A 24,934-nucleotide genomic window follows, 5' to 3' on the forward strand; every position below is an offset into this window, starting at 1 on the left:
CAGGGGCCTTTTCTATAGCCCCTTTGGACTCGCCTTGGTGCCTGAGTGTTTGCTCCCATGAAGATATTCCTTGGAGATGCCTATTAGGTGTCCTGTGGCCTCCCTGACTGGACTCTGCTTGCTGTGTAAACACCACCAATTGCACTACCAAAAAAAAAAAAAAAATGAGACCCCACTTACAAAACCAAGTGAAAACAAAAATGCATTAAAAAAAGTGTCAACATTTTTCCTGAGAATTGGAAAGCAGAGTATTTTTTAACTTAATGATTCATAGTTCTAGTACAAACAACAAATAAGCCCAGCAAAAGTTTAAGGGCTTTGAAATTCTCTCCTCTTCGGAAAGGAAGGGGTATTTTTGGTTCCTTGCTTTGAAAGACAGTAAGGCACCACAAAGACTCTGTGGTCAACCTTCATTCAGTGATCTGATCTTTCCACAGCTGCAGACGGTGCTAAGTGACACATAAAGCAATATAAACATTTCAGAGGGAAATTTCTGAAAAAGTGGTGACAGGAATAAATGAATTGTTTAGTTGCTTCATGGTGTGAAAAAAAAAAGGAAAGGTGATTTTTGTAGTCAATGCCAAGATGATCCCTTTTTCATTGGGAAGGAAGAGGGATGGTGTGAGGATTATAATAAGTTCCCATTACTACTGACCTGATGCGTGATGGCTTATAAACTATATTTTGAACACAATAGATGCTCACATTAAAGCAATAGTTGCTGAATCCCAGTTTATAGGTAAGCAGATATATCAGAAAGTCAGAAGGCTCCATGTAAAACACTGGAAATCTGATAGAAGGCAACCCACCTCCCTTTATGAAGCTAATGCTCTTAAATATCTCCCAATCCTACCATACATTCTCACCTCCCAGATCCCAATATTGGCTAAATCCTTCAAAGTTTCCCAAGTTCCTTTTGTTTCCCTGTTTTTTTGTTTGTTTGTTTTTCTTGGTTTTTTTTTTTTTGGAGACAGAGTCTTGCTCTGTTGTCCAGGATGGAGTGCAGTGGCACAATCTCAGCTCACTGCAACCTCCGCCTCCCGGGTTCAAGCGATTCTCCTGCCTCAGCCTCCCAAGTAGCTGAGATTACAGGTATGTGCCACCACACCTGGCTAATTTTTTGCATTTTTAGTAGAGATGGGGTTTCTCCATGTTGGTGAGGCTGGTCTTGAACTCCCGACCTCAGGTGATCCACCCGCCATGGCCTCCCAAAGTGCTGGGATTACAAGTGTGAGCCACCACGCCCGGCCTGTTTGTTTTTGAGACGCAGTCTCGCTCTGTAGCCCAGGCTGGTGTTCAGTGGCGCAATCTCCGTTCACTGCAACCTCTGCCTCATCGGTTCAAGGGATTCTCCTGGCTCAACCTTCTGAGTAACTGGGTTTTCAGGCACGCGCTACCACGCCCTGCTAATTTTTGTAATTTTAGTAGAGATGAGGTTTTACTGTGTTTGCCAGGCTGCTCTCAAACTCCTGACCTCAGGTGATCCACCCGCCTTGGCCTCCCAAAGTTCTGGGATTACAGGTGTGAACCATTGCACCCGCCTGTTTCACTGTTTTAAACACATTTTCACTAAAGTTAGAAAAATTAACCAAGGTATCACGGCAGAAAGGGCCATTCTAAAAGCTCCATGGACTTTGGCTTTGAGTAAGCCTTTTCAGGTGGGGGTAAATACATTTCTTAAAACACTAATTTGGTAGCCCTGTGCCTTTTGATGAAAATAAATAGGCAACAAGAAGACAGCTAGCTTACTAGCTAGAGCAGACATACCCAGGGAAGTAGCTGGTTAGCATGCCTCTTGGTTTGAAAGGTATCCAATAAACTGTTTTTATTAAAGAATAAATTGTGTGCCTACTAAATGGTAGACATGTGTTTAGCTTTCTGAAACATTAAGCATTACTCATGCATATCCATTATTTCTACCTGTATGCAAGTGCTTATCAATCATTACTGTCTCAAGGAAACATAATATACATTAGGGAGAAAATGAATGTAATTTGCCATTGTGAAAATTGAAAAAGTGATGTGAGGAGATGAATACAAACCAAAGTTCCTCCAATGGAACAATAAAATGACCCAGTAAACAAAGTCCACAACCATAATCCAATGAGGCATTTTGTTTTGTTTTTTAAATTAAACTTTGGGTAGCTACTACTTACTAAATTCATCCTTACAAGACTCTGTTAGGAAACAATACTGTTTAGTGGACGAGTTGGCCACAGGAAGTGTGATGAAGAAAAAGAACAAAATATAAAATAAAATTTGAGCCTAAATAAATAGTTGGACATGTGAGAGAGAAGTGGGAAAGAGGGCAGAGAAAAGATGGAAGAGACTATTACATTTTAAAATTAGGTCAATGGTGACCAGTTCCCTGGAGAGGCTTAGGGCTTACTTAAGTATTTGATTGTTACATCTTAGTCACTATGGTAAACATTTAAAATGCAGTATCACCTATAATCCTCACAATATCCTTATGAGGTATATTATTACTATCTCTAACTTATAGAAGAAAAAACAAAAAACAAAAAAAACTAAGGCCCATGATTACACAGTATCTAATAGCAGAGCTGAGGTTTTTACCTCAGTTCTATTTACTTCCAAAGTCTACATTTAAAAAAATATCCAGGACCAGCACAGTGGCTCATGATGTAATCCTAGTAATTTGGGAGGCCAAGGTGGGAGGACTGCTTGGGCCCAGGAGTTCGAGACCAGCCTGTGTAACATGGCAAACCTTGTCTCTACAAAAAATACAAAAACTAGCCAGGCAGGGTGGCATGCAGCTGTGGTCCTAGCTACTTGGGAGGCTGAGGTGGGAGGATCACCTGAGCCCAGAGAGATTGAGGCTACAGTGAGTGCACCACTACACTCCAGCCTGGGTGACAGAGTGAGACCCTGTCTCAAAAAAAAAAAAGCCATAGAATCTTAATATCAACAATAGTTTGCTTTAGACTTTATGTCAACGTTATGCTAAGTGGCCCAAGTTTTTCTACTTCTAAATTTTATATTCTTAAAAAAAAATGCACTCAGGACTCAAAATAAATACCCCCAAAATAGGAGCTATTATATAAGCAGGATGAAATAATAGGCAACTGCCCCCTATTTTCTTTAGAAAATGTTACTACAATTTTTATCACTTTTTAAAAGATCACTCAGTATGAAGTGGAGCCAATCCTTTTTAAGCTGAATCACTACTGGAAATTAGAAAAATGTATTAAAATTCCATTCCTAATTCCCTTAACACTCTGTGCTGTGCTGACCACAGGAATTATAAAGAGAAGGGGGCTGAGAAATGGCATAGAAAAGACCCAGAAGATTTGCTTATTGGTAACCATGTCAAATATGTCAAATGCCCCCTTTCCTTATCACATCAATGGCACTATCCAATAATTAAATAATAAACAAATAAGTAAATAAAGAGAATGCTAGTGGGAGGTCAGCAAGATCTACTGAGAACTTATGTCCAAACACCATCCTTTACAAGGTCCCCTGAAATAAGAGCAGGACAGATATGGAAAAGAATAAAGCCCTAGCTGGGCACAGTGGCTCACATCTGTAATCCCAGCACTTTGGGAGGCCAAGACAGGCGGATCACTTGAGGTCAGGAGTTCAAGACCAACCTGGCCAACATGGGAAAACCCCATCTCTACTAAAAATACAAAAATTCACAGGCATGGCGGCAGGCACCTGCAATCCCAGCTACTCAGGAGGCTGAGGCAAGAGAATTGCTTGAACCTGGGAGGTGGAGGTTGCAGTGAGCTGAGATCACACCCCTGCACTCCAGCCTGGAGTGAGACACAGTCTCAAAACAAACAAACAAACAAACAAATAAACAAACAAACAAACAAAAACCAACAAAGCCCTAATGAAGCTGGAAAACAAGAATGTGTGTTAGCAGCATATCAGAAAGTTTGCAAACCCTGAAAGGCAGAAAGCAGATGGGGTCAGATCAGTGGAGAAATGGTAGCACAAATACTAAGAATTAAGAGCATTCCAAGGGCTTTTATCAAGAAATACAAAGCACCACAGTGAGTAGGCTTTAGGGTCATCATCGGAGCAATTCATTAGAAACCACACTCAGAAGAGCTTGGCCAGCCTACCACAATCTCCTCCACTTGCCTGTGTGCCCACAGAGTAACTAGGAGCAAAGGGTTTTGATACCTGGCAAAAGTATAGGTGTAACTGGTATTATCTACTTGTGCTATAGCTGGCCTGGAGCCAGAACCTGAGCAACGCCATTTTATAAGACAAAGCTGTGTCTCCAAAAATGAGTTGTAATAACTGCCCCATTCTCCTTGCAATAACTGCTGACTTTGGTTTTTGCTTATCAGGATATGGGGCCCAAGCTAATTTCATCTTGACCCCTGTGAACTAAGATCTGTAAATTCCACCACTACCTAGACAATGTGTAAACTAACGTTTACCTTGACTTCTGTAAATCACTTAGGTAGCAATTAGAGTGACAATAAGCCCCCAAGCCCTCGGAATGTCCAGAGGCCCCCACCCCCGTCCCTGCCCAGGAGGTGATTTACAGAATCCACCAGCCCTCGGAATGTCTGAAGCCCCTTCATCCCCCTCCCCGCTCGTCACCCCCACTCCCAAGGTGGCTTTTCGGGTATAAAAAGTCTTGGCACCCTCCCTTCCGGGCCGCTGGTTAGAGAGACATGAGTCCTCCGTGGTCGCCGGCAATAAAGACCCTGCAATTTGGCATACTTTTGTCTTGGTGAATTATTTTAATCTCGCATCCCAATACAGCATACTTACCACAAAACTGCACAGAAAACCCTGAACAAAAAGGGCTTGTGAGAAAAATAGGGTTATGGGCAGACCACTTAAGGAAACCCTATGGAACGTTGTAGCCCAGGCACTAGTAAAAACAAGCCTAATAAAAATATAAGCACAGTAAAATCTCTACCAGCAGAGCAGCCTTAAACCCTGGGCCCTCAAGCCTTCTCCTCCTCTAGAGGAGGTACTAGAGGACTTTGCTCCTGACAGAGACCATTCATAAACTCATTGTTTTAATACTAAAGGATATGTCTTCACAGCTCTTCCAATTACACTTTCAGCTTGCTACCAAGCTTACCTGTAACATAGTGGAAAGCACTAGCATTCTCGAAGCCATAAAACAGTCACAACTTACACTAAAGGAAGTTACTGCTGTAGATTTTTCAACATTAGATACTCAGATTTTTCTTTTTAAGTCTATATACTGCTAAAACTGTCCCTTAATTTAACATGGGAAGAAACTTAGATGGATGTGTGGCCACAGCATTTGAGACAGCTTCTGCAAAGCACATCCCAGTCAACCCCCAGCCCTCACTCACACCACAATCCTGGAAAACGCATGAAAGTGCTCTGCCAGAGCCCTATCTCCCTCTACAATTTCAATGAGGTCTATAATTTGCTTGCTTCCTCTCTGCTGCAAGACCAGATACTTTTGAGCAGCCTTCAAGGAAGTCTGCCTCTGATACTACCTGCCTACCTACTGACTTTTGTGATGAAGCTGTCCAAGGGAAGTAGACCTACTTCCCTGAAGAGAAACACCATGTCTACCCTAACTGGTAAATGTGTTCCTTCATAAATGCAGATGAAAGTTTACAAATATTTAAGGATTTATCAAAGAAAAGGAACAAAAACAGTACAACATTTAATCTAAGAGGAAACAGTTAAACAGAAGAGGGCATTACTTCTTTTTCTTTGTCTTTTTGGTTTGTTTGTTTTGAAACTGAGTCTTACTCTGTCACCCAGACTGGAGTGCAGTGGCAGTATCGCAGCTCACTGCAACCTCCATCTCCTAAGTTTGAGCAATTCTCCCGCTTCAGCCTCTTGAGTAGCTGGGACTATAGGCATGCGCCACCACAACCGGCTAATTTTTGTGTTTTTTTAGTAGAGATGAGGTTTCACCATGTTGGCCAGGCTGGTCTTGAACCTATGACCTCAGGTGATCCGTCCATCTCAGCCTCCGAAAGTGCTGGGATTATAGGCATGAGCCACGGCAGCTGGCTTTCTTGTTCTTTCTTTTTGAAAGGAGTCTTGCTCTGTCACCCACCCAGGCTGGAGTACAGTAGTGTGATCTTGGCTCACTGCAACCTCTGCCTCCTGGGTCAAATAATTCTCCTGCCTCACTAGTAGCTGGTATTACAGGTGCCTGCCACCACATCCAGCTAATTTTCCTGACCTGAAGAGATATGTCTGCCTTGGCCTTCCAAAATGCTAGGATTATAGATGGGAACTATTTTGCCCAGGCTTTTTTTTTTTTTTTTTTGAGACCGAGTCTCATTCTGCCACACAGGCTGGAGTGCAGTGGCACAATCTTGGCTCACTGCAACTTCTATCTCTGGGGTTCAAGCAATTCTCATGCCTCAGCCTCCCAAGTAGCTGGGTAACAGGCATGCGTCAGTACGCTCAGCTAATTTTTTTTGTATTTTTAGTTGAGACAGGGTTTCGCCATGTTGCCCACACTGGTCTCGAACTCCTGGGGTCAAGCAATCCACCTCCACCTCCTTAAGTGCTGGGATTACAGGCGTTAGCCACTGTGCCTAGCTGAGGGTGTTATTTCTTTTAATTTTAAATGTTCTCAGAGATATTAGAGACTAAGAACAGTGTAATATTAACACGGAACAATTAAAGAACAAAAATTTAAATATAAATGCTGAAAGAAAAATCAATAAAATGGGCTAGATTAAAAGTCTGTAAATTTTATGAGCATAGAAATCATTTCAATTTTAGAATTACCAATATATTCATGATGCCTAACACAGTCCCTCAGTACACACCAAAGCATTTCACTAATACTTGATAAATGAACTAATGAGTGAGTGGCTAAATGAATAAGTGAGATGAATGAATAAGCAAAAGAGTGTAGATGAATGAAAATAAGTCAATATGCATGGCTGGCCAGCCATCTGGCTAAACATATAACCTGGAAGATCAAGTTGAAGATATCTCCTTGAATATAGAACAAAAATGCAAAGAAGGTTTTAAAATATTTAGAGAAACGTTACAATGAGACATGAAGCAAAAGTTACAACATAAATAGATTTGGAGAAAAGCCTCACTCTCTCCTGGGCTCTCCGTGGTACGCTTTGGGAAACTGACAAGGGGGAGCGTCCCAAAAATCAGTGCAGTAAATATTCAAGTCATCCATCTACAGCTTGGCACTCGACTCAACTGATAATATGAAAAGCAAAAAGGGGAAAAGAAGCTCTCACATACCTCAGTAAAGGATTTTGCTGATTTGTAGGATTCAAGGGTGCCATTTCTAGAACTTCCATCTAGAAATGACGGTAATAAAGTAATCTGAAACCACATTTTTAAGGAAATAAGACTTGGCAGTATGAGGTTTCCATAGATAGCCAGCCACGAAATATTTGAACAAAAGAGATAGATTTGTCTGAAACTCAACAATATTTTCCTGACTGTAATCCTGAACCCTGTGCAACAGCCAAGTTCCTTCTTACAGTGTTTTATGGGACAAGTCTCTTAAAATGATTGCTATACTTGAGCTGGCAGAAGACAGACTACTTCTTTCTAGTATTTTTAACTAAATGCCACAGAGGTTTCTGATGTCCTCAGAATGGATAGGCACACTTCTACTACTCAACACAGGAGAAGCAGCACAATTGTATTAATCAAGTGTCCTACCATTTCCAGAAAACAATCTAAACTGCTCTTTTCGAGAAGGGGGAAGGCTTGGGATGAGCTGGTTAGTGGTTTGTTTCTGATTTAAGTGGAAAAAACCAACAACCCTCATTCTAGTGTCATGTGTTTCTTCAAAGCAGGGCAGGAAGGGGGCTTGGCACTCCATTTCATTGAGTATGACAGAGTGTAAGCCATCAATCTGTGGGGAAAAAGCGTTGGCTATGATGCAGACCCTACCTCCTGGCAGAGCCACTGCCATTATTAACGCTGTCACCATACTTTCTTTTTTTTTTTTTTTTTTTTTTTTTGAGACGGAGTTTCGCTCTTGTTACCCAGGCTGGAGTGCAATGGCACGATCTCGGCTCACCGCAACCTCCGCCTCCTGGGTTCGGGCAATTCTCCTGCCTCAGCCTCCTGAGTAGCTGGGATTACAGGCACGCGCCACCATGCCCAGCTAATTTTTTGTATTAGTAGAGACGGGATTTCACCATGTTGACCAGGATGGTCTCGATCTCTTGACCTCGTGATCCACCCGCCTCGGCCTCCCAAAGTGCTGGGATTACAGGTTTGAGCCACCGTGCCCGGCCGTCACCATACTTTCTAACGTGCTGAAAAGGAACTTCAGAATGCTGTGGGCCTCTCTGGGTAACTAGGCCAGAAAAGAGGGATTCAAGAGGCCATTTTTTTTTTCCCAAGTGTAGCTTGAAAGTTAGATATTAGTAATATGTTTTAAGAATTGAAAACTCTGAGAGATAGGAGGTTTGGCTGACAGTGAAAACCTCAAAGCTATAGAACTGTAGTCAGAAAAGCTGGGGGCTGTATGACACTTATTCCTACTGTGACTGAGAAAAACCAAACTAGGATTAAAAAAGGATTATTCTAGCGGAGTAAGGATAAGACCTAACCTAATGCTTCAGTCACTAATAGAACGGCTGGGGGAAAAAGTATCCCTGCAAATTAGAACCAAAGAAAAGGCCAAAGCAAATGTACTCTTATTCTTTGCAAATTTAATAGTCTGGTTCATACAAATACAATAAAGGTAAGCTCTATCCATAAAGAATCCAAACAGACAGAAAGGACATTCATAAAGATGGCCTTGAAACTGCTGCATAGCAATCATTAGGGGAAAGAGGTTATCTAAGATGTCCCAAGCCCCCACAGAACTTGGACAGTACCTCTGGTAGCAAGGTCTCACGCTCTGACAGCCATCAAGGCGGGTGGCAGTAGTGATGCATACGTCAAGGAAGAGGAGCAATGCAAGGAAGCAACAGAAGGAAAATACAAGAAAAATTAACAGAAAAAACAAAGTCACCTGTCTGAAAAGATGTGATCTTGTGCAGAAAATAAACAGGAATTTTCAGTTGCTCACCTTCCATAGTTCCATCTCTGTGCCATTCTTTAACTTTCACAAAATGGGCCATGTGTATTGTTTCCTATTGTCCTGAAATACTTCACATAATGGGAAATAATAGGGAAGTGTCTTAGTGACTCTGTATCTTCTGGATATGTGACAGTTTTCCATGGATGAGGGGTGAGGTGGTGGTGAGAAGGAGTATGTGTATGTGTACGGCTTAACCCTAGTTATATTTTGTAGATGTTCCTTTCTAAATGTGAACACATTTTCTTCTAACATTTTTCTTTGAATATGTGATACGCAGAAAGGCACGAGCAAGGAGTTAATGGATTCTAAGGGTTTGCCAAATCGGAGCTCAAAGTAATTGGGAAGTCCAGCACAGAAAAAGGTCACCCCAGAAAATCTCACTCTTCAAGAAGGCTCTGGCAAGAATGAAAGAAGGAGATTTTAATCACTGCAGCTAATTACATAGACGACTAAATCACAAGAAGAGTTATTTAAGTGTCTTAAATACAATAAAAAGTAATTAACAGGAAGCGCCATCTTGACAGCTTCATGTCACAAACCAGGCCTAAAACGATCAGCTAATTCCCAACCCAGGAGCCAGAGAATGAGAAAGGACTCAAAGTTTGATCTTTTTATTTTTTATTTAAACAGTTTTGATTAACAGATAACAACTCTTGCCAACTCCACAGTGAAGTTAATCAAGAAAAAATTTTTAATCTATTAGAGGAATGATGAACCTTGTTTTCACTGATTCCCCAGGGGCAAGAGATAGGAAGCTGAAGCCTATGTCACACCAGCAAGGTCTTGCCAGCATGCTCTGATGCGACTCTTTCCCATACATTGAGAGGAGAAAAGGATTAGACTGAACCCTATTGAGGATCCAGTCAATTCACACTCTCTGCATGTGAAATGCATCTAAAATTTGGCTTTGAAATAACCACTTAAGAAACACCATCTCATTTGCCTCTTTCTTCTCAGCCCCCTAAAATCATGAGTTTCAGAGAAGGTCTTCTGTAGTTGGAGAAGTCTGCCGTTCTCTTTAATAACAGGAAAGCCACTAGGTGCTGTGAAGGCCTAAAAGTAGGTATATAAGCCCAGATTATGACAAACATAATTTAGATAGGATTTCTTCTTAATTTCACAACATTTCTTCAAGCCTGAACAGAGTGCACTTTTCAGAGGCCGTGCAAGCCACAGAAGCTCTCTTTACTAACCCTTCCCTTAACTGACTTGCACATTCTGTGACCTCAGCATAAGGTACTGGCACATGCCAGAATGACTGAGAGCCACTGTAAAACACCTGAGCACTTCTGTCCCAACCAGATGAGCCATTTGTTTCTGTCCCTAAATCTAGTTTACACAGGTTATGCTTGTTTTAATTACAGACTTCATTAAATATCATTGAAATAAAGGACACAAAAAAGTACGTATTTACTAAAACACTTGCATGTGTAACCAGCAGGACAGCTCAACCCAGTTCAACTCTATTGCTTATGTATTGCTTAAGTTGTCCTGCAGATGCAGCAGAGCACAAATTGCAAGTCATGTAGACAGGGCATGTGCAACAGAAAAAGGTTTCACCTCCTATAACACTAACAACCAATGTTTCCTCCCTGTGGAAACAAGAAGGCTAGGACAAGACCAGAACCTGAATCCCAGAATCCTTTCAGAAGTAAGGGGTCCGTTGCCTAGAAGGATCTGGTGCTGAAATCCACCATTCCAAACCTTATCCTAAATAGCCAGGTTTAAAGTCTTCCAGTGAAACCTGCCCTCCCAGCGCTTTTACACACTAAACTCCCCTCTGTAACCCACAGAAGTTTGACCTAACACCCACTTGGGAAGACAGAATTGAGTCCTGCCTCCTGTCTCCTTGCCAGTTGACTTCACAATAAAGCCCTTTCTTTTCTCAAAAACCAGTGCCATACTATTGGTGTCTAGGCGCTTTGGGCAGTGAGCCCCTTGCTCGATAACACATGCTTTTAAAAATTTAATAAAGAGGAAAGGCTCTAAAGTAGCTGCAAAATAAATATGTGTGGGACAACTTTAACAGATGAGGGGGGATGTAAATCACAAAAATATAAGTATAATTAGTGTTTTTCAAGTCCTCATTTCAAACAGGAAGTTATATAATTCAACAAGATATGAAATAGGTGGTCCAAAAATACATACACATTTTTATGTTTAAAATGAAAATAAAATATTTGAGATATCGTGTTTTTTTAAAAAGCCTCTTCTCTGGCTAGTGTTTATAAATCACCATTAAGTAAGAGAGAAGGCTCTTAGTAGTATAATTTAATCTGAATATAAGCTAAATATTTGAAGATTCTTATTAATACCTCAACTTTTCTATAATATTAATTGGAGAATTTTTTTTAAAGTATAGAAAATCCAGGAACAACAAAGATAAATAAAAACCAAAGCAAGGTAAAAGGAAAATAAATAGGAGCTGTGACTAAGATTAGAATACAAAAAGTGTGAAAAAATTTTTTAAAAATGTGTAGCTAGGTCTATTTGCTAGAGATGGCCTATCTTTGGCAATTGCCAATCATCAAATAAAAGAATAACATTATCTGGGAGTCTCTCTGAATCTGCTGTGATTCTGGGGGCTGCCCAATAAAGAAAAAAAAAACAATAAAATTATCAGTTACAAGTTTTACAGTACTGATTAGATAAAAACAAACCTGTGGTCATGCCTTGGATGCTAATAACATCCAAGTTATGCTTTATAAAGGAACAGTTTGCAATATAGTTAACAAATCACTCAACAAATTCACTGAGTTCCTACCAAATGCCGGATACTAGGGCTACAACAGGGAATAAGACAAAAAATTCGCAATCTTCAGGGACACAACAGTCTAATGAAAGATGGTTTCAATATCAGTAAATTTCTTACGTTTCTCCTGTTTGCAGCCCACCCATTTAACCACAATGTATAGTTCAGTATGAACAACCCTATGAAGAAACTCATAATGCTTTCCAGGTACCTGCCAGGCTGGACTAATGCATAGAAACAATTTAAGTATCTAGAAGACGAATTGTAAAATTCTTCTAAACTTGTACATGCTTCCAAACTTCTAAAAATTTTACTTTGGTAAATCACACAAAAAAATCTTATTTCATACAATCCAATGACAAGAACTGGGAAGCAGAAAACTCAAGTTCATCAACTCTGGCACAAACCTAGAATACAGATATTGTAGGCTGTCAATTAAGACCAACCAACCTGTGTTGTTAAACAGCCAACAGAGCTGACGCCTTCTTACAAAGACTCAAGAATGTAATAGAAATCCAGACTGGAACGGAGAGCTATCCCACATTTGCAGAGGGGAAGGCTGAAAGAGTAATCACCATCAAAGGCAAAATAAACAGTGGAAATCTCGAGGTTTAGGCACAAAGCATGGCCACCACACTCTGCTCTATAAAGTATTTAAAATTATCTGTCTCAAATTGTCCTAAAAATAAAAAGATTGCTATAAAATACTCCCTGAATATCTCATTTTAAGCAGTGTAAACTTTATTTTTAAAATATACTTCAGTGGTAACTAAATGAGAGAATCCATTCTAATAGAATGTTAAATATTGGTGGAGGCCACCGGCCAAACATAAAGATGTGGTTTTGTACAACAGTGAAGCTGTTTTCACCAGTACCTAAAAGCAGCAGTATCTATGGAGATGACTCTTTCTGACAGTAAAAATGTTTAGACAGAATACTAAGATTCCAGGTCTCTACAGTAGGGAAGCATACAACTGACTCCTAAGAAGTGGTGACAAATTGGTAATAAATAACTATCGCAACTTATATAGATAGAAGAATGACCAAAATATGTCCTAGTTTTTCCCAGTTCAAAAATATTACTTGATTCGTCAAGAACCTGCTTCTAACAAAACCTGTGATGGTGTGAAGGTAAACACCAAATGCCTATACTGTGCGCCTCCTGGCAAAGATAAAACCGCCGATTGTTGTGTGAACATTAACAATATTAATAAATATAGGATCAGTAGCAGTGCCCAAAAATAGTCATTTCCAAATGTGAAAGCAGGAGTGAAGGGAAAGAGGCTCCTGTTAGGAGACGTTCATGAAGCTAAGCAGCTACAAGATGCTCTTTCCTTTCAGAGGCCTGCAGTAGCGTAGAGGTACTTCTCCTAAGTGGCTTCACTGTACTTTCAGTAACACAATCCTTGTTTTGATGACAAACCTATTCTTTTCTTCCCCACAAATATGCCACCTTAAAAGAAATGAAAAATAGCATTTTGGTAACAAATAGCATTTAAGACTGTTAAACAGAAAAGGAGACAGTTACCATGCTGGTGTATTTTATGCAAAGTAAGATTGCTACAGGGGCCTGGCTGACTGTTGTTTTATTGTGGAAGCAGGGCCCTGAAGGCTTCCTCCTTCGCCTATCAGATACCTCCCCTGAAAGACTCTTCCTCAACCTGGCTGCCAAGAGACCTTGGAATCTAACCAGATTACAGCCAGTACAGCAGAATAGGATGACCTCATCATCTACTGATTACATACAAAGAAAATGTCCAGTTAACCTCTCCGCTTCTTCCCTCCTTGTTATCCCCTACTCTATACCTAGACTTCCTAAAGTTTGGGTATAGTATCTACATTTTGGACAGTATCTAGAGCCTGCATGATACTCAATAAATGGCATTATTTATAGTAATGATGTGTACTTCATAGTGCCAGGCACACAGAGCCCAATAAATCTTAAATAACAACAATAATGAAACTATACTATTAGCTAATGAGTGATTATAAAGTACTTACAAATATAAAGTGCTACACAGGCACATAATTATAAACCACTGAGTTAAAAGCAGGAGAAACAAAGCAGAGTGAAAGGAAGGAGAGACTCAAATAAGCAAAGATCTCTTAGCTACTTGAGACGACAGCTGAGTCCCTGCCAGCCAGAACACTCACATTCCTCCAATGGTGACAGTGGCACAGGTACGCTCTGAAAAGGCAGGCACTGTCTCTGTGGCTGGGCTGGCTGGTCTAATGTAGTCCACCGTCACATTGACCTGGAAATAAAGAATCAAGGGAGTTAGGGTTGGGAGTCTGCAACACAGCTCACTGGCAGCCACATGTGCCCACTCAATTGTGAAAGATCAGCTCACTGCAGTTTGGTTTTCTGAATCTAAGATTTTAAAAACCAATTAAAAGAAACAGCTGAGCAACAGACTGGGAGAAAATGTTTGCAAAAGACATAACTAATAAAGAATGTTTATCTAAAATATGCAAAAAACTCTTTAAACTCAACAATAATAAAACAAACTGATTTTAAAATGCAAAAAATCCAAATAGCTTACCAAAGAAGACATATAGGTGGCAAATAAGAACAGGAAAAGATGTTCCACATTATATGTTATTAGAAAATTGGCAACTTAACAATGAAATACCACTGCTTGTGGTAGCCTAGTCAAAGTTCAAAACGCTGACAACACCAAAGGCAGGCAAGGATATGGAGCAACAGGGACTCTAATTCATTGATGATGGAAATGCAAAATGATATAACCACTTTGGAAGATTGTTGGGTGGTTTCTTAGAGAACTGAACATATACTCTTACCATTTGATCCAGGAATACAGCTCCTTGAAATTTATTTGAGGAGTTGGAAATGTGCTTACACAAAAACCTGCCCGTGGATGTGAAGAGCAGCTTTGTTCATAACTGTCAAAATGTGGAAGCAACCCATATATCCTTCAGTAGGTGAATTGTGGTATATCCAGATGACAGAATATTATTCAGTGATAAAAAGAACTGAGCTATATAGCAATGGAAAGACATGGAGGAAACTTAGACGTATATTATTAAGTGAAAGCAGACACTCTAAAATGTATCATACTGTATGATTCCAACTCAATGACATTCTAGAAAAAGTAAAATTACAAAGACAATAAAAATATCAGTGGTTGCCAGGAGTTAGGAGGAGAGCCGGAATTTTGCCAGGAGTTCTAGGCAGAGAATAGGGAATTTTTAGGGTAATGAAACTATTCTGTATGACACTATAATGGTGAATACATGTCACTATACCTGTATCAAAACCCACAGTTGATATAACAACAAGCACAAACCCTATGGACTTTGTGTGATAATGATGTGTTAAGGTAGGTTCAACAATTGTAATAAATATGCCAGTCTGGTGTGGAAGATTGTGTGTAGGGGGCTGAAGGTATAAAGGAAATCTCTGTAACTTCTGCTCAATTCTCTTGTTAATCCAAAACTGCTGTAAAAAAATAAAGTCCATTTTAAAAAGAAAGAAAAAAGCTGACAACTAAAGATGTAAGTCAAACAACTAAGCACATAAGGCCTCACAGAAATTCTACTTTACAGAGAAGAGATTTGTAACATTCCGGTCGGACTCCTAGACATTATGATAAAGCAGTACTTTAACCTTTTCCGGATCAGACTACTTTGAAAATCTGTCTTTAAAAATACTAACTGCCTCCATGGAAAAACTGCACATAATCTGTCATAGCTTCCCAAGGACCAGGTTAAGAATTATTAAGACAAACAAGGTGGGCACAATGGCACGATCCTATAACTGCAGCACTTTGGGAGGCCCAGGTAGATGAACTGCTTGAGGCCAGGAGTTCACGACAAACCTGGGCAACAAAGCAAGACTCCCATCTCTCTGAAAAATAAAATATATAAATAAATAAATAAAACAAATGAACAAACAAGGTAACAATCACAAAGATGCTTGGAATTCGTTTTACAGTATATAAATAAAAAAGATACAACTAATTGGCAGGGCACGGTGGCTCAAGCCTGTAATCCCAGCACTTTGGGAGGCCGAGGCGGGTGGATCACGAGGTCAAGAGATCGAGACCATCCTGGTCAACATGGTGAAACCCTGTCTATACTAAAAATACAAAAAATTAGCTGGGCATAGTGGCGCGTGCCTGTAATCCCAGCTACTCAGGAGGCTGAGGCAGGAGAATTGCCTGAACCCAGGAGGCGGAGGTTGCGGTGAGCCGAGATCGCGCCATTGCACTCCAGCCTGGGTAACAAGAGCGAAACTTCGTCTCAAAAAAAAAAAAAGTAAAGAAAAAAAAAGATATAACTAATTAAGCGCAACACCAATACAGCTGAGAGTTAAGCAGTTTGGAGGTGAGGGAGATGGGAGAGAGAGAATGGACTAGATGAATCTTTAGGTTTTGAACTAATTTTGCAGACAGGAAGTCAGAAGCACAAAATGGGAAAAAGGCTTAACCCTAGAATACCGAAATAAATGGATATGGACACACTAAGCAATGCTTTTTCTTTATGAAAACTTCGAAGATAAACATGTGGTATCCTGTAGCAAACATATAGGGCATGCCATTATAGAATGAAGGTGTAGGTTTGTTTTGGGTTAAAACCAAGGTTTACAAACCCACATTGAAGAAACCCATGGGGATCAAGGGGACTGAAGCCATCCTCACAGTCTAGAATCCCTTTTCTAAACACATGTACAGCTCTCACTGATCAGCTTAAAGACAGCATATTGCAGAAGCGTGGAGTTCAGCCACACTGCTGGTGAGCACCATTAAAATCCTTTCAAACTGTCTTCTCAAAAACTCATTTTGAAAATGAACAAGGAAATCTGGAAAAGGACAGATGCCTAAAAATTCCAACTGTCAGATCACTCACTTGAACATTCGATCAAATCACACTTTAGAAGCAGCAGAATGGAGCCATACCAGACCCCAAGCCAATTAAGGGCTGATGTTAAGGTAAATCATTCTCATGAGAAGTACGGTCATAGCACATCACAAAAAATACGAAGAGATAAAGATGACTCCTAAAATTAGACACCTACCTTGAAATTATTGAAAGGTCTTAACAACTACTCCAAAACTCAGGAAATGAGTAAAAACATGAGAAATGTGATCAGACAGGGGGCTGAACAACTAGTACCCTCCAACAAAAAGGTTTTTAATGCTTTTCCTGCATGCTGCTGGCCAGAGTTGATACAGGCCAAAGAAAGGGCAAAGAATGGGAGGGCTGCACACAGACAGGCCTGGGTAACTCAGAACCAGGGAAGGAACGAAAGAGGGGTCTTGATGCTGTCTAAGTTAATAACACCCTGGAACTCTCCTCAGACAAGGCCCCACAATTAACCTATAGAAGCAGGTAGAGGGCCAGGAAAACAAGACAGCTGGAGCCAGGGCAAAAATTACACAAGAAATCACAAGTGTACAGAAGGTAGACAGCAAATGTGGCTATACCATGTAAAGTACCTCAGGGCCCATTTTAAACAGGACAAGGCCACAGGGTATGGTCCAATCTGGGGGCATTCGCTGGGAAGTTAATAAATATGTGGAAATGAGGAAAGAGGTCCCTGTATCTATTGTGCTGTCACCCAATTCATCTGGCAAGCTCAAGCCCTCAATTCTACTACTGAGGGGAAGAAATCAGCACTGCTTAAAAATAAACTGAGTCTCAAGGTTACCTTGCACCTGCCAATGCCAAACCTCCTCCTCAGCAGGCAGATAGGGGTGGGACAGACAGCAGCTCTTCAGCACAGAGAAACATTAGCTCTCGACCCTGAGAGAGGGCTAATTCATCAAGACGGCACATGTGTGGTGGGTAGGAGTAATAATGGGAGGAATAACAAACAAAGATGAACACCTGTGCATCTCTCAGGCCAGAAGGCCAGAAGTGAGGTGCTATTCCAGAACTGTCTTCCAGGGAAATCAATGAGAAGACAAAACAATTTTAATCTTCAATAACCAAAAGAAACAACTACATTCATCTGCCAATGAACTGTTTCCTATATTGAGAGGATGAGAACTGTAAATAAGTCAGAGATTAAACAGTTCTTTGTGGATGCAACATTATTAAAGAAAATCTGAAATATAAATGAGGCCCTGAGAATAGCCTACAGCCAAGATACACACCTGCAGGCAGCTATGAAAATCAGGAATTAAAGTCAATGTGTAATTGGCATTTGTGTCTCTCTCCCGTGGATTCTGAGCTCTCTTCCTCCACCTTGGAATTTTTCATCTCAAGGTATTCATCATTGATCTGCCAATCACTTGAAAAAGAATGACAGTTTTAACAGCTTCAATTAAAGCCACTATAAATCTTAGCAACATCTTCCTCTAAATAAATGATAACCTGAATTTTGTGTTTGTGGGTTAAGTTATGTATGGAATGGCACAAGAAACTGATTAATATAGATGGGTTCTCCTTTTTAAGATATTCCTGAAATGTTTTGTATGCAAGTATTTTATGAATAATGACCAAAGGATATATAACTGACTCAGACCCTGATCCCTGTTTATAGCAATGACTGACCACAGGTGGTACTTGAAGCTCTCTTACAAATGAGTCACATAAGATCTTTGGGTCTTAGTTTCTCTTTACCTTAAAAATGAGAGCACTAGATTAGAACATTAGAGCATCATTTAACTCTAGAATTCTAAAAGATAATTTAGGCAGACATGGTATACTGTATGCTGTTTTCTTAAACCTTTGTGTTTCCTACCCTACATTTACTACAGTCTATTGGAACACACCAACTGTAAGTTCCAAGAGAGGGGAGACAATGTCTTATACACTCAAAGAGCTAGCATGGGCCTGCAAGGTAGGAGACTATGCAGTAAGCGTTTGTTGCATGAGTAAATATATAATCAGGAATCTTTTCAGACATAACATGATGAAGGACACCTTTGAAGTGAAAAGGCTGGGCATCCTGAGGGCCATTTTGACAAGATGTTGACCATTCTGCTGTTTTATATAGCAAAAATATATTTATTTAAACTATGGGGGGTGGGGAGGAGGAAATGAGGGAGGAACAATATTTAAAAACTGTGATGAAGCTCTAGTGCAAACAACCATGAAAGATGAAGCAAGCCACATATGAAACTTACATAATTTCTAGTATTATTTGTTTCTCAAAGAGGTTCTCAAAGACAAGAGGGTAGCAGGCAACCTTGGTCTATTGGATTAAAGAATTTTCCTTGAAAGCAATTTTAGGGCCCCTTCAGAGGAACTAAGATGGTAACTTCAAACTAAATTTATATATTAATTGCTTGTAAAGTCTGGAATAGTTTAGAATAGAATAGCTATGGACCACACAAAAGAATTCTGAGGTTCTCTGGATATTCTTCATGCAATGTGTGACTAAAACAGCATCAAACCAACAAAGAACTTCACAGACTGATGCTGCTGCTGATAACAAAATGCTAAAAAGTGAACTACCTAAGCATAAAAGGTTAGAGGAGGTAGGGAGAAAAACAACTGTAGAGTCACAGCATTTCCAGGTTGTAGCCAGAGCTTAGTTTTAACATAACCAGGCTTTTGGGCATAATCACCACATAATCCCACCCACTATTCCACACAGCCACTCGTAAATTCACAAAGAGCTATAATAAACACCTTGCCTCTCAAAATAACCCCTTTATAACCCCTCTCATGTCAGAATTTCCAGGCTTTATGGAAAGCCTTTACATACGCTTGATACAGCAAAGACGACATCATCTGGCCTAAGTCCCACTGATGCTGCCTAGAAACAAAAGTAAGTAAAACAAAATGTTTCACATAGACTCAATAAGAACATGGACACTTCGGAACAGCCAGGCTGCAGCAACTGGTTTCCAGCAATTCTAGAAAGGAGCTGTGTGAACTTGGATAAGAGACCTAACTTCTCTGCTTACGTTAAACAGATTAACTGTGCGTATCTCACTGCTATAGGAAGAAATATATATATATATATATATATATATGTATGTATATATAGCATTTAGAACAGTGCTTGAATCATTGTAAGCTCTATCTAAGCGCCAGTTATTTTTAGATAAACATGTACTAATTTTCTTAGGACAGTGTCTGGCACAGAGTTAAGTGCTAAATAAGTATCCATGAGATAAACACACACACAAATACATACATTCATAAATCAGATAAATATTGATGTAAATCATTAGACTATGGAAATCACTAGGCAGAAAGACTAAAATAAATACACTTTATAAAGAGTCACCAAACAAAAATATGTAGTACCTCATACATATTCATCCCAACTTAGAGCTAAGTAAGTATTTAAAGAATGATACACTACTCAGTATTTTTTAGATATTTAACAGATTAATTTTGCAGTTACCAGTTATTGGATACTTTATTTACCAAAGATAATTGAAGCAGAGTGCTGTGAACCATCTCAATTAACAGGTTAACCAGGGATACTCTGGGCAGGATACTTCTTGCCTTACTAAATTAGGAAGACAATTAACATCAAATAGTAATCAAGTTTCCATTGGCTTTGGGCTTAACAGGAACGTCCATACAAAATACTCCTTAATATTTAAATGATGTAGTCTTCATTTTTTTCTCTGTTAAAATTATATTATGTAATCATTTTAATTATAAAAGTGATATATAATTTTAAACATTTTATAACACACATCAATCACCCATTCACCTAGGTACAGGAAGAGCTTCAAAACAAATTGCTAAGGAGCCTCTTAGTCCCGCCTCTGGGCATGCTCTGAGCTTACCTCCCAGCTAATTCAGACATAAGCCCTTGTGGAACTGCTCATCTCTCAAGAGAGGATGTCAAACTTACCTCCTTCTAGACAAGTATTGTGTAATGGAAATATAATAAGTGACAAATGAGACCCACATGTGTATGTTCACATTTTCCTAGTAGCAATGTTGAAACATTAAAAAGAAACAAGTGAAATTAATTTTAATATGATTTTAACTCAAAATTTCTAAAACATCATATCAATATATAACAAATATTATAACAGTATCGAGATCATTTTTTGTGTTAAATCTTTATAATCTGGTGCGTACTTTACATACATCTCAATATGGAGCAGCGACATTGCAAGTGCTTAAAACTCACTGGGCATTCCTAGAGTATGGGTTAAGGCATGCAAGTCTTAGCCTCATTCCTCTATCCCATGTGTGGTTCGGATTTCTCCCTGTATTTTTCCCTGTGAACTTATGTTTTATGAATCTTTGTAAACATTCTTAAACCAAATATGAAAAAAATATGATACAAAAACCCTGGTATCAAAAAATAAAATATTTAGCCTTTTCTTTTTCAAATCTCTTATCTGACTAGATTACAAAGACAAGCTACAGGGCCGGGCGCGGTGGCTCAAGCCTGTAATCCCAGCACTTTGGGAGGCCGAGGCGGGTGGATCACAAGGTCAAGAGATCGAGACCATCCTGGTGAACATGGTGAAACCCCGTCTCTACTAAAAATACAAAAAATTAGCTGGGCATGGTGGTGCGTGCCTGTAATCCCAGCTACTCAGGAGGCTGAGGCAGGAGAATTGCCTGAACCCAGGAGGCGGAGGTTGCGGTGAGCCGAGATCGCGCCATTGCACTCCAGCCTGGGTAACAAGAGCGAAACTCCGTCTCAAAAAAAATTTTAAAAAAGACAAGCTACATACATTTTTAGTTCAAAAAAAGAATTTCAGGTGTGAGGATAAATTTGTACACTGGGAGAAAAATCCCTTAGCCTGTACTATTGTAAAATAAATTCTATTCCATAGTTTGGTGAAGGTATTTTTCAGTGGCTTCTACCAATTCAATAGTTGAATTTTATTAATTCCTGAATTGTCAGCATTATTCCAGAATTCTTTACATTAATGTTTGAAGTTTATTCTAATGGATGGATGGTGGGTAGATGATGGCCAGAAACTCAGGTTAAGAAATAATTGTTTTTGTAGTTGATAATTAAGGCTTCCGTTAATGATTGATATTATTAAAAAGAAAATGAACAACTGGTAGATAAAGCATTTATTTTTATAAATTTTTATAATTATGAAATGCTGAAATTTACTTCTTCCATCAAGACATCTTTGAGCTCTGATATCCCTTACAACAACCTTCACAAATATGTTCGTAAAAAAATTATATATTTTGTCTCACCTATGCTACAAAGATTAGGAGACATACACCAATGTTCCCTTCCTAACTCTCCAATCCAGCCCAGATGTATTCTATAACACCCACTTCCAAATCATTGTAATTAAGTGCTTTGGCTGGTTGTTTATTTACATGTATTTATACTGCTCTCTCCCATCTAAAATCACCCTTCCCACCCCAAATCATAGAACTATTTTGAGCACACTTCATTTTCATCAATGGAATTTTTATCTATCGTGCCTATAAACCTTTATAAGCACAGTTAGAAAGTGTTCTTATTTGAAGCATTTTTGACAAAATGAGTCTCCTACCCTAACCACTCCTCTGTCCTCTGGATGGGCAGATGCTTTTATCTGCTTTGAGGGAAAAGGTAAAATACAGTTGAACACAGGGTCCATGGAGATGTTAAGAGTCTCTATCTGACATCAGGTATTCATTTAAGTGGACATCACTGCTCCCTGATAAACCTTCACTTTAGTAAATATTTAATTAGGAGCATACGCAAGCTCGAGATCCACAAAACATTAAAACATTTTAGGTGAGAGGCCATTAGAAAATGGCAAAGATTTCTAGAAATAGTGATAACAACCTGAAAACAAACATAATAAAATTATCTGAAACTATACTGACCACACAGTTTATGTATGGAGGTAAATAATAGGCATATGTAAACATCAAATTTTAACAAATGACAATATTTTAAATAAATCTGAGAGGTACCGTAGAGAGACAGAGATTACTATTTGAAAATAACCTCCCAGCTCCCAGCATTTTCACTAAATCTCTTGATTCTCCAGGCCTTATAATCCTATAAACATACCTAAAAAGTATAACGTGTGTTTGTGCTAATGTTCCATTATCTTGCTCATTATTTTATCACAGGCATAACTCACACCAATACTTAGTTTTAATATCACCCTGCTTGTCCCTAAGGAGGAATGTCCGAAAGTTTCAGAGGCACTACTGGAAACTGTCCCTTGTGTCCCCTGCATGTCCCTTCTTATTCCTCACCAGAACTGCCATCTCCCACTGCCTTCCTCTAAAGGATGAACGTTGAGGGTGGGTCTTTTTTCTTCTTTATACAAGTGTCAATCACAGTCATCTACAGCCAAAATTTCCAAGGTCACCAGCAGTCAGGGGAAATTAAATCACTTTGTCCGGAACTCTCCCTGGAGGAGTTCCAGCCACAAAAGCAGCACAAATTTTACATGGAGATACTTATGCCTTTGTATAGAATATACCCAATATCATCCAATCTTTAAAACAATAGCAGTAATGAAACTATGATGAAAGGAATAGGAATATGAAGAAAGGAGACTTGCTTAATGGCTTCTAAGAAGAATTAGTTGGGGGAAAGGGGATATTATTAAGAAATGGACAAAAATAAAAGGTTACATTACATTTGCTCTATCTATAAAGATTTTGAATGTCTGCACCACCAAAAGACCAAGTTGAGAAACCTAATCAATAAAAGTGGGGACTAAAGTATTCACCCTGCCAAGAGTTCCAGTAAACTCCTATTTCTCTGGGGAGTAGGTATTGCTTGGGTGAGCAAAACCAGAACAGAAAAGCCATCCTGCATTCACTACAATTCAGAGCACCCCAATTTCCCCAGCATGCCATGAGCTGGCATGAGAAGTCACTCAGACAAGGAAAACGTATGTTTAGGTAAACTAAATAATTTACCTAAATGGAGAATTTACCTAGAATGGTGAGTTGACCTCAAAGATGTACATAATGACATCAAAGAAGAATTATGAAGAAAAATACAATAATTCTTTAGGAATGCATGTCAATGACTAAATAGCCCAAGGACACAGCAGTTGTGCATATAAATTCTCAGTTTTGTTGCTAAGTAAACCTTCCAAGATAATCAGGTATCTACATCAACAGCCTTTCTTCCTGTAAACATACCACACCATCCCTCTATTTCTCACAATAAAGGTCTACTAAATGTAGCAAGGTTCCTTGATCAAAGGCACAGAGTGCACGCAACAATGACAACTGTGTTTATCTTCAAATTCAGGTCTCTTGACTTACAGTCATTGTCTTGGAAAACAGTAAACAGGTATACAACCAACTCCCTAGCCCACAACTACACACGTTCAGGAACTGGACAGTTACCACTGGAGGATAAGTCTAGTTCAAACCATCTCTCAGTGCCACAGTGTTCCCGTTTCCACTCCTAAATTATCAGAAACATGATGCAAAACTATTGCTTAGCTTTATCAAAAAAATTAAAAATCGAATTACCATATCATCCACCAATTCCACTTCTAGGTATATATTAGCAGAATTGAAAGCAGGATCTCAAAGAGATATCTGAATACCCATACTCGTAGCAGAATTTATTCACAACAGCCAAAGGTGGAAGCAACTGATATACCCATGGTTGGATGAATAGATAAACAAAATGTGGTAGACACATACAATGGAACATTTTTCAGCTTTAAAAGGGAAAACAATTCTGATTATCTTGAGGACATTATAAGTGCAAGAAGCCAGTCACAGAAAAAAGGCTTACACAAAAGAATACTGTGTGATTCCATTTAAATAAGGTATCTAGAATAGTCAAATTCTTAGACCAAAAATAGGAGAGTGGTTGGCAGGGGATGGAGAGAGTTGTTTAATGGGTATAGAGTTTCAACTCTGCAAGATGAAAAAGTTCTGGGGATGGACGGTGATGGCTCACAATGTGAATGAATGTACTTAATGCCACTGAATGCAAACCCTATTGTGAACTGCACATGTGAGGGATCTAGGACTCTCCCTCCCAGGCTGTTCTGCCCACATATTACGTAAGTCAATAACTTAGCAGCAGGAGCCAGGCAACTCTCAGTCCAAACCCAGCTAACCTAAATCTACTGGTTACTTCAATAAGACAGCTCAGGCTGGGCATGGTGGCTCATGCCTGTAATCTCATGCCAGTACTTTGGGAGGCCAAGGTGGGCAGATCATTTGAGGTCAAGAGTTCTAGACCAGCCTGACCAACATGGTGAAACCCCATCTCTACTAAAAATACAAAAATCAGCTAGGCATGGTGGCATGCTCCTTTACCC

The 24,934-nt window shown here is 39.5% G+C and overlaps 1 protein-coding gene across 1 annotated transcript in view; it reads right to left on the reverse strand.

The window, feature by feature from the left end:
• Positions 1 to 24,934, reverse strand: part of SND1 (staphylococcal nuclease and tudor domain containing 1) — a 444,881-nt gene that overhangs the window by 231,412 nt on the left and 188,535 nt on the right. Inside the window, exon 12 of the mRNA XM_012473984.2 lies at positions 13,923 to 14,023. Within this exon, the coding sequence (XP_012329407.2) occupies positions 13,923 to 14,023 (101 nt within the window). The remainder of the gene's footprint in view (positions 1 to 13,922; positions 14,024 to 24,934) is intronic.

Source organism: Aotus nancymaae, unplaced genomic scaffold (assembly GCF_030222135.1).
Source record: "Aotus nancymaae isolate 86718 unplaced genomic scaffold, 86718_ANA_hifiasm-v0.15.2.pri h1tg000002l, whole genome shotgun sequence".
NCBI classification, from domain to species: Eukaryota; Metazoa; Chordata; class Mammalia; order Primates; family Aotidae; genus Aotus; species Aotus nancymaae.